General features: G+C 44.1%; 1 protein-coding gene across 1 annotated transcript; it reads right to left on the minus strand.

Annotated features, from left to right (window-relative positions):
- Positions 1 to 180: 180 nt before the first annotated feature.
- On the minus strand, positions 181 to 9,111 carry Snap29 (Synaptosomal-associated protein 29kDa). Its single transcript, XM_037424906.2, has 4 exons — positions 8,803 to 9,111; positions 7,939 to 8,040; positions 6,541 to 6,865; positions 181 to 4,944 (listed from the first exon to the last, which is right to left on the minus strand). The coding sequence occupies exons 1-4, from the start codon at positions 9,079 to 9,081 to the stop codon at positions 4,778 to 4,780; spliced, it is 873 nt and encodes a 290-aa protein (XP_037280803.2). The 5' UTR covers positions 9,082 to 9,111; the 3' UTR covers positions 181 to 4,777.
- Between the last annotated feature and the right edge of the window lie 1,765 nt (positions 9,112 to 10,876).

A 10,876-nucleotide genomic window follows, 5' to 3' on the forward strand; every position in this document is an offset into this window, starting at 1 on the left:
ATGATACTGTTATGGCACAGAGCCGCGCTCCTACAGAGGTCATAGACAATGGTGCCCATTTGCTCTTGGCAGACCACTTCATCAGACGTCGATGTCCACGTCATACCACATAAGCTAAGGAAGCAGTGCAGAAAAAGTTGCGCTGAGAGAGTAAAACTTATTGTCTCAAATTGCAATATGTATAATTGGTGACCAGCATTTTATTGCATAAAAACACACAGCAGACATGAATGATGGTGGAATGTTGTGTTGACAAAAATCGCGTGACATCACATAAGTGCCTTCGCTGTAGTCTGAAAGAACATAAAAAAAGTTTTTGATGCAGCCATAGAATATGGTCACAGTTGGGCATTTCATATGAGCGAAAAGCACTAGCATGTGGGCGTATAATCCGCTTACGTAAAACCACATCTGATTTTTCTTGTAATGTTTGGCGCGAACACGATCTTTAAGTAAAAAACACATTAACAAATTTCTAAACAAAATGCTCAAATAGTTCCAAATTCAAGTGTGACAGAGAGCTACACACTAGCCTAAAAGCACAGACATCAATCTCGCAGCATTGATTTACTGAAACTGCGGGCTTCATATTACTGCACAGGAGCGATGCCTACGAAGTCATTCTACATGCATGCAAAGGTCCGACGAGTTTTGATGGCCTCCAAGTACACAGATGAGAAACTTCGTCAGAAAGAGGAGCAAAGGGGACATGCATTCTCACAGAAACCATTTCTAATGATTACCTTCCTGAATCAGCGTTATCTGCGATAGACTGCACACGCTTTGTAGTATATATCTACAAAGCGTGTGATAGCACGGTGTCTGTTGTATGACGCCAAACAGCAGGCACTAACAGCTCTGAAGAGAGTGAGCACAGGCTGCTGCATGAAAAGAGGGCGCCTGGGAAAATGGCGCTTCGTCGCAACCAATCCCTTTGAAAATCCGCACATGTGGGCGACGTTCTACGCAGCGATACTTCCAGAGCTGATACTTCGGGCCATGAAGAAGCGTCTCGAGCTGCTGCTTTGGTACTTTCGTCAAAAGGACTCTGCAAACCTTCGTTAGTAAGCTATTTTATGTATACAATAGTAACAATTTTGTTTTTAACAACATCCATATTCAGAAACACTCTTTGTTCGACTTGTCACAAGGCAACACGCTGATTTTGTGCCTTGTGGCAGCGCGTTTGAAACGTGTATGTGCTGCCTTGAAGGCTTAGATTGTACTCCCGCTCCATGTCAAGGTGACAAAAAATTTTAATGATCATGCATCAAGCGCCACTATAACGCTAAAGTAAATCAATTCACACTGAAAACAAAGATTGCTTTCTTGCTGCAAGATAAGTACAATTTTTATTTTCCTTTTCAACATGCTTTTCATTTTCATGCACTGGTGGCATCTCGATTGCCAAGAACAAAAGACGCTTGGCTAAAACCAACAACGCGCATTGCGCTCCGGTGGCGTTGAGCGTATGAGTGGAACGGGGAACAGAATCAATTAGCTAAAAGCGCCTACCAACCTGGTATGTGTATGTTACTTCATTTTGCTGAATCATAAAATTGGGAAGCAACTTTGCTAGAGTTTACGCGTGCGTGCCACTGGAGCGGGCCCGGCCAAAGCATCAACGATAATCAGATCATTGTCCTAATAAGCAAAAGTGGCAAAGTACAACTCCCAGTTGGACGAGATCTCTGCAGCACTATATCTCAGCAAATTAACTTTGGTAACTTAGGAAGTGTTATTGGATAGATGGGCCTTGCCAAAGCAGGTAGCTGGACTCCTATAAGCAAAACCATGCTTGAACAAAAACAAAATTAAGATCACAATTGAGCTTGAAAAATACTACAATGAAACAAAATACTACAAAAATTATTTTTGTTTACCCAAAATGAGGGTTCTTTATTGCAGAGGTTGTTGAAGTACTCTGAAGATGCTTTGGACAAATACCTTGCTTTATATATAATTTGTCACCAGAAAATAAAGTGTTCATGAAGTTTATTCATGAACTATTCATATAATATTCATTTAGAGGAAACCAAAATTTCAATCGCTGTTGTTTGCTCTACAAGTTCGTGTCGTCCTTGAGGGTGGGCCCAAATAGTAGCATAGAAATCTAAAAAACAATTACCTGAAAATTCTATCAGTGGCTGCATTTATATGCATTATTTCAAAAGTCCTCCTACATGCAAACAATAAATAGAAGCATTGATACCAGTATAAAAGATAGGTAGGAAGCTTTAAAAATGGAAAAACTTGTAGAAATCGGGCGGCATATGTCACCATATTTACCAACAGTGCTTATGGTTTGTGTCGTAAACACTAAGCTGGAACCAGTGGCGTAGCCAAGAGGGTGGGAAGTTCAACACCTCTCATCCCACCCCCCCCCCCCAAAAAAAAAAACATTTCTCGCCACTCCCCCGACTGTAGAATCTATATCATACTTCCTTATTGTGGTCTATCAAGGACGCCAGCAGTTGTCTTTCTCGTGGCTAATTAATCTAACATTTAATCAATGTTTTCTACGCTCTAAGAAGGGGCCCCTCAAGTGATGTCAGCAATGTTAACAGCAACTTCTCTGCGCTACGCGACAATTTGTAATCAAGCCTTCCTCTCGGCATTTGTACACAAACTGTAGTACACAGAAAAACATCCTCAATGCAGAAATTGCTGGGAAGAATCAGTGAAGCAAGGAATCTGAAGTTGAGTTATACAAAGCACTTCGTTTGCCGCTGTTCATCGACATTGGCTGGCCACTCTCGCACGTGAAATGTCTAGCATCAGGAGGTTGAAGTTCCATTTAGAGCAACGGCAGTTTCTAGATGCGTGCTCTAGTACTTTCACGTGGGAGTTGCTCTGTATCTCCATTTGGCATTTGCAAAGAAGTGTTGCTGGAGGTACGTTCACCGATAATGCGATTCACGTGTTTTGAACCTGTACTTGATTCCAGTCAAACTTCTACTGTGAACGTGTGACCATTTCTAACAATTCTTACCTCTATATTTTGTAAATACATATCAACATATTGTGTACGTACTCCATGCACTGGCCGACTCATGGTATGCATGACACCCTTGCATCAGAACAGAAGACAGCCATTATCCAGGAAATCCGTGTTAGTGCATGTTTCCAATTTGATTTATCTATATCTTGACTTTGGCTAAGAAGATCATTGTCCGGTTTGCATGATTTTGCCTACAACATTGCCTATGTGACTTGCTGTCTCCAAATGAGTGGACATTAGCAAAATCGGTCTTGGCTAAGCAACAGATGAGTGCACACCCAGCGAACGATGCTGCTAAAATTATCCAGATTTTCTGTACAAATATGCGATGTAGTTCTGTCATACCTCTGTTGCGCTGGACGGCTCATGCCCTGGGCTATACAGCAGGTGTCGCTTTCTATACAGGTCTATATATATATATTTTTTTTTTCATCAGCTTCTATGAATTATGAGTTGATTTGAACGAGTCTCTGATAATACATCCACAATGGGCAAGTAAGAAAAGGCACGATCAGCTACCTCAATGTTTGTTCTCCACAAACTTTTAAAACCAGATCTACTCATTGTTCATGTCCTCGTTAATTAACTGTGGGTGATCAAAATTTCTACAGTCCTCCTCTACCCGACGTCCTTTGTAAATGTATCATGGTTTTGGGACATAAACGCCAACGGTTATTGTCAAGTTTTTTAAATTTCATCAAACCTAGGTTGTTAGCTGATGCTTACTACTGGATCATCATTTTGTAAGGAGCGCAATACACCGCTGTATCGTAACAGATGCCAATCCCGCAACAATGATGCAAGCTCGAAAGCTGGGCAAATCGGGACTAACCATCGCCAAGCAGTTTGATGTAATGGTTAATGCTTTATTACATCGATGCTCTGTTAATAGAGACACAATCAAGGATACCTAATGACTGATTGTAACTGCAGAAAAATCAGAGAAGCCTGTGTACAAAGCGTACCGCTTGAATCTGTGCATGACCTCCTGACTAGACAGCTGTGCTCTCCTCACAAAAGCACTATCAGCATTATACCACCACAACAATGAGTAACATTTTATTAGCAGTGATTTGCCCCAGACAGTACTCATAAAAAAGAAATAAGGGAGTGCTACTATATACAGATAAATCAAAACAAATACTAACAAGCCCAAATAACTTCTTTTGCAGCAGTGATCCCCCATCGAGTAAAACGTTCCCCAGTGCTCTCAGAGCACACACTTGGTCTAGTTAAATAATACCAGACGAGAAAGCTGTGTTATCACATTCCCTAGACTCTAACAGAAAAAATTTATAATATAAAGGTAACACTAACAGGTATTTAATGCAAAACAAGAAAATGTTACGCCCTTCCCTAACACTTCTTCTAGCGTTAAAGTGACTGACGATATTGCCAAAAGCAATGCTTCTACCTGGAACAATTCTGCATTGCTCATCAGCCAATGCAGCATATACCTGCTTGGAAACAGCTAACTGTTGTAATTTTTTAGTGTTGCAGCAACATCTGACAGTTAGCAAACTGTTTTAATTCAATGCAAGTTTTGCACTCTGCAAAATACCAAGGCAAACTGCAACAAAAGGAACATTTTGTAACTATGGATACTTAATGAGAGTGCTCACTCCTAAGCTCCACAAACTCCCTTGGTGAAACACAATCTTGTGACGTTTTCTTCTGCACCAATATTCGAAAGTGTTTCACACGTCAACCTGGTCATGGGCATCACATGTCAACCTGGTCACGGGCAGATCAGAACGGCATCTGGCGCATTGTCGTTCACTTCTTGAGAATTCGCCTGATCTGACTGTTCTGGTGCACGACAGTTCCTTCCGCCAGGTCCGTCTTCTCCGTCAAGTTGTCCAGCAACTCGTTCTGGTCGTCCAGCTCCTTGCCGAGGCCTTGTGCCAAGAACTTCAGTCTCCCCAAACCGCTGTCGAGTTCCGCTGGTAACAAGGAAACGCACACTTAGTACTCGCTTCAGTCATTCATCGTACACATCTTGTAAATTCTTAGTGTGCACTGTTATCATGTTAGGTTAACCCTTTGAGATGCAATGTACAAAATTGTGCACACCACTTGGTTTTGCTAATTGCATCAAGTAGATTTCATATTTTTTATTGATACGAATACAAGAATGTTACATGTGTTTAGTGTACATAGAGGCTAAGATTGATACTATGTGGGGTTTAATGTCCCAATACCACCATATGATTATGAGAGAGGCCATAGTGGAGGGCTCCGGAAATTTCAACCACCTGGGGTTCTTTACTGTGCACCTAAATCTGAGCACACGGGCCTACAACATTTCCGCCTCCATCGGAAACGCAGCCGCCGCAGCTCGGATTCGATCCCGCGACCTGCGGGTCAGCAGCAGAGTACCTTAGCCACTAGACCACCACGGCGGGGCGACATAGAGGCTAAGAAAGAATTTCCCAGAAGAGATGATGTGCAAGTCTTTCCGCAAATGCTTCATCAGCAGCGCATTAGATGGACTCAAGTTCGGACGAGTCTGAGTGAAAGCACTTAGTGGCCTTTTGGCGTTCAACCACATAGTGTCCAAGTAAAAAACGCCACCACAGAGCAGCTTGTTGTGTCGCGTATTTATCAACGTAAGGGTGCACCGCGATACCTTGCGATTTTTAAAAATTTCTTTTTTGGAGATTCAAGTTTGAGGAGGGGGGGGCAACCTATATTCCAGTTTTTATGGTAAGCTTGGCTGTAAAATTAACTAAGATTTGCACTAAGATGAACTGCTTCTTCATTGCTAGAGTCAAGGTCTTCATTAACATGGTAGTCTTACAGGGATTCGCAGTGTTATACTATAACAGATACATTGAGATAAATTTCAAGTCATTAGCCAAAACATTTGTCACATATATATCACTTTGCTTTCATTCAGACGCCGATGTGACAGAGTGTGTTGAACACAATGCCCATGTACAGTCGCACCCAATATGAGTTGCAATGTGCTTCCTGTGGTCAAAGTGGCGCAGACATTGCGTAGCCGCTGAGACACAAAAAACAATCAGTGATGTAAACACTGTTTCTGAAATTGACAAAATCAATTTCACATTTTCTTGTATTAGTCAGTGTAGGCTATGGGTCTTGTCAATCATGGCTACTGTGCTGTAACTCGCACAGAGTGCCAATGCACACGGTAATTTAAGCCAATAAGTTCATTTCCTGTCCACTGCATCTATTCCCATTTCCAGAACGCACAGACAAAAATTTGATACTTAAGTGCCGTGGACTACATTAAAACACTTTTCATCACAAAAACACTTTCCACCATCGGATCCCTTCTTCACATCTACCTGATTTTACCACCCCTGTTCCTGCGACAAAAGAATAAACCAGACATAGCAAATCAGTTATTTGGAGAACTGCAAACCAGAAGAAAGTTCGTGAAGGGTGAAAAAAAAACAGTCGACAAGTTATGAAACGCAGGGAGGACAACCAACAATTTTTCTCATTCAAGAACAGCCTAGGTCTAGCACTTTGGTTCACGCACAGCAAATAACGAGACTTAAACATCTTACCAAGGTTTGAGTCTAGCTTCTGCTCGATTTCAGCTGAACGGTTCTTGTAGGCTGGCTGCTGCGGCCGCGCAGCGAAGTCCCCCTGCTCGTCCTCAAAGCCGGTCCCAAATCCAGAGGTGTCTAGGCCTCGAACTCTAAAGGCAGGATGCGTGGATGGCCTCGACGCGTTGCTCTCCTGTTTCACTTTGTTCAACGCCTTCTGGAGGTCGGTCGCAGGCTGCTCTTCTTCTTCCTCAGCTCCAAATCCAGCAGTGGCACCCACATTTCTAGAGGCATCAGTGCTGCTACCGCCGCGGAAGTAACTCTTGATGCTTCCAAAAATGCTCTGCAAGTGAAAACGAAATATAACTCTTGTATTTTGAAGAAAATGCTGGCATAAATTCAGCTTAAATGAAATTGAAGCACAGGAAAGGTCCTTAAAAGCACCGATGAAGTTATATATTTGCAGTGTAAAACTTTCAGCTTGTTTAACGCTGCAACAAAGGGCAGAGAATAAGGCTGGTGCAAAACACGGCTTCGTAGTTAACTACGAAGTGCGCTATATAACACTTCAAGTACTTTCTCATGGTTTGTGAAAATGCAACACGCAAGCTTTGGTGAGCAGCTGATCGTACATCAACTGTCCATCTTAATAAATGAACTGGCACACACTAAAAACCTCGCTTTGAACTTGTGTATGCATTTGTTTTTATGATGTGCTAGCTGATGTCTATATAAATTATTCTTGTCTTTGCAGCTTTACAAGTCAGGCTTTCAAAGCAATTAAAATGGATATGTGACTTCATGAATGCTAAAACTGCTGCTTGGGAGAATTGGTTCATGATTATTTAGACAGAATTATCAGCACAAAAAAGCGTTGTGTGTGTGTTTCTTTTTTAAAAGTTCAGTCTTTTTGCGCTGATAATTTTGTCTAAAAAATTCATGAATCCTGTGGTGCTTTCCGCACTCTTTAACAGCTTAAAGGGTATGATGAACCGAATAAGTAAATGCAATCATGTGCAGGTAAAATTGTGGATGTAGCCAGGCAGTAGCTAAGAAAAATGTTGCGAATTTCCCACATCGATGGCAAGTTCGTTTTTTATCAGTTTTAGCTTGGTTTCATTTAATAACTACTACAATTAAAAATACAACTATAGATAATGTGCCCCATAAGCTTTTTTTGGCATGAAATGGTTTTGCCAGCAAAAGCAGGCTGCTCGATCCTTATTTTGCCCAAACACATGGAGATCATCTATGTAAGGTTACCCCCCCCCCACCCCCCAAAGCCTTGGCAAATCAGGAAAGTAGTATGTTGTCAACCTAATGTGATTGATGTCACAGTGACACTGCATTGGCTGTCAATCATTCAATCAACTCAATGATATGAGGGTAACAAGTTGCAATGTCCCGCTTACTTACCTTCATGGAATTCAGGTGCTTCTGGCTGACTTTGAGGTTAGTATTGATGGTGTCCAGTTTACGATCAACATTTTTAAGCTGTTCACCTTGGTGCGCCAATTCCTGTCAAGAGATAAAATAAAAATAAAGGCTAGAGTGGAAAAGCTACTGAACCGCTTCAGAATGGACACATCACCCCGTAGTGCGCAACAAGCTAGGCGTTGCGATACGAGCTGCGTTACATGACACCGTCTTGAAGGGCGTTCGGAACACCACTGTGCGCTCAGAGGCGTAGTATATGGGGCGGCTGGCTTTCTCAAACGATAGGCATCGCAAGTAAAACGGCCCGCGTTTTACCGAGAAACTAACCCAATGCGTTAAAGCCAACATTATCAGTCAGAGTTCGGATTCAACGAGTGACAGCGTTTCTCACCTCCGGCTAAAAACAGTGACGGTGTGTTACAACAACGTTTCTGGCGAGTTATCAAGGATCCGACAAACGGATGCTCTGTTTTTCCATGTATTCCTGAGAGCCCCATTAGCAATGTTGGCCATACAAACATTTTAAACACGACTGCAGAGTGCTAAACTAAAGTTCGTAAACATGTCACGGGAGTGTCTGCGTTTAGGTTGAATTAAAACAACAGCGCACGGAGATCAAAAGGCACAAAACGCTAGCAGAAAGGTCGTCTCTTTAATTTACATTCACATCGCGGTGTAAATACACCTCCTCGAACCGCAATACTGGCAGTAAACTCTGGCGAAACAATGTTTAGAGATGCAGGGACGAAACAGCTGATTACTTCTGCAACGGGATGAAACAGCACACAATGCGTCCTTTTATACCGCGCCCCGAACTAATAATGAGGGAGACAAGGAACTCACCTCGGCAGTGGCTATGCCAACTTGTTCCGTGTCATACAGTACGCGCACGGCCGAGTTGGAGCTTTGCAGGATGCTGTCTTCCAGCTGCTGACGTTCGAGCAGTAGCTGCCCGCGCTGCTGCTCCCATTGCCGATTGCGGAGGTTTTGCTCATTTCCCAGTGAGTACGGCGAACTGCTTTTGCGGGCACTGTTGAGGAAAGTGAAGTCGTCAACGTCTTCGGTAGTTTCGTCATCGAAAAACGGATTCGCAGCTGCCTTTCCTCGTCCAGCGCTCGCCATCTTTCAATTTTGACTGGCACGTGACCTTAGGCCAACGTTGCCAGAGCACATTGAGCCTTGCCGATGTTTATGACGTACTCGTTTGACGCCGCAGTGTACGATCACGATGTACGATCTGTACGATGACGGAGGCCCAAAAGCCAATGCGTTTCACTCGCACAAACGTAGACAGCGAAGCTGAAAAGCCCTTTGACGCTGTAGCTACCGCAGCTTTTACAGCGTTGACGGTCAACCTGTGACGGCGAACCTGTGAATCCCTAGAACTCCGACCGTTCCGTGACACTATTCCACAGAAAGCGGGCACGTGAAAGGTATGGCACCTCTGTTCTTCACAGTTCTATGGAGTTCCAAAGTGCTCTGAATACTTCACTGCGGTGCACGTTTCGCAATGTCGGCGTCAATTGATACCCAGGAAGTCGGCGCGTCTTTACGACTATCTTTTGGCGTAGAGTACTTTGTAACACATTGGCTTGCTCGATTCCTGCATTTTGAGTGTCGGTGTCGACAACTGCGAAGAGAATCGTGCACAGCTGTATTTATTTATTCAAAACGCTATTTTATCTAGTATATAGACGTGATCGACACCAGTGAATTTAATCGCTGTCTAGAGGGTGGCCCCGTGCTAGATAATTACCCAGTGCCGCCAAACAGGTCCCAACACCAATATAGCACTCTGTACCGTAGGACGTAGGCTGAGCACTCGAGCCACACGCGACTTTCACGCTGTCGTCCTTTATGAAAGGCAACAGGTGAGCGCGTGGCCTGCCCTCTTTGGCGGCTGCGTACAGCACCATCAACCGATAGCTTGTGCCCAGCTGCCTGGATTATCAGCGCGCACAGTGGTCTCGCGCCGCCGATGCAGGCAGCCGTCTCCGAAGAAAACACATCCACTTTTGGCGGCGTCACCCACTGCGTGATCTAAGCGAGAGCGTAATCCGCGTAATCTACAGCAGCGCTTCTCCGCTGGCCGTGACTCGTTATTTTTGTTTTCCAGTAGATGAAGCCAAAAGCGGGCGTGCTTTCCTTAGCTGTCGGATGATATGGTGCCGTAGGCAGCCGTTGCACAGCGCATGCAACGTGCTCGCGTGTTCCCTTCATATCATAAACGACGACAGTGTACACAGCTCCGACTTGCACCACGTGCACTCAGTTGTGCTCAGAGCAGCAAAGACCAGTGACATATTCGATCGCTTGAAAAAAACAGTGCGCATTACATATATGAGCCTGTGTCAGTGAATTAAGAACGCCGCTGGCGAGATCGAGCCCGTTTTCAGTAGCGCAAGTCACGCGACACGCAGGGCTTTAAATCATTGAATAAGATGATCACATATATAGCTTGAGGATACCGCCGTGGTAACTTAGCAGATGAGATGTCGCGCTGCTGGACTCGAGGATGCGAGTTCGACCCCGTGCCTTGATATGTGGGGTTTAACGTTCCAAAACCACCATATGATTATGAGAGACGCCGTAGTGAAGGGCTCCGGAAATTTCGACCTCCTGGGGTTCTTTAACGTGCACCAATTTGCCAGCGTCGAAAAAAGCCGTCGGGACTCCCTTCCGGGTATCTTCAACCCATCGACATCCCACCGGAGCCATTCTTCCGTGTTGGTTTGGACCTTCTTGGTCCCTTCCCAACATCCGCCTCCGGAAACAAGTGGGTCGCGGTTGCTACAGATTACGCGACCCGCTATGCAGTTACGCGAGCCATGCCAACAAGCTGCGCTACAGACGTCGCTGATTTTTTACTACACAATCTCATTTTAGTGCATGGAGCCAGCCCCTCGTCAACTGCTGA

This window comes from Rhipicephalus microplus, chromosome 3, assembly GCF_043290135.1.
Source record: "Rhipicephalus microplus isolate Deutch F79 chromosome 3, USDA_Rmic, whole genome shotgun sequence".
Classification (NCBI taxonomy): Eukaryota; Metazoa; Arthropoda; class Arachnida; order Ixodida; family Ixodidae; genus Rhipicephalus; species Rhipicephalus microplus.

Bases quoted from the DNA above. Each gene is read 5' to 3' on its own strand.
- Snap29 (XM_037424906.2), bottom strand. From the start codon at position 9,081: ATGGCGAGCGCTGGACGAGGAAAGGCAGCTGCGAATCCGTTTTTCGAT. The intron at 8,041-8,802 runs GTGAGTTCCTTG...ATCTCTTGACAG, and splicing joins TTGGCATAGCCACTGCCGAG to GAATTGGCGCACCAAGGTGA. The intron at 6,866-7,938 runs GTAAGTAAGCGG...TTTCACTTGCAG, and splicing joins AGCACCTGAATTCCATGAAG to AGCATTTTTGGAAGCATCAA.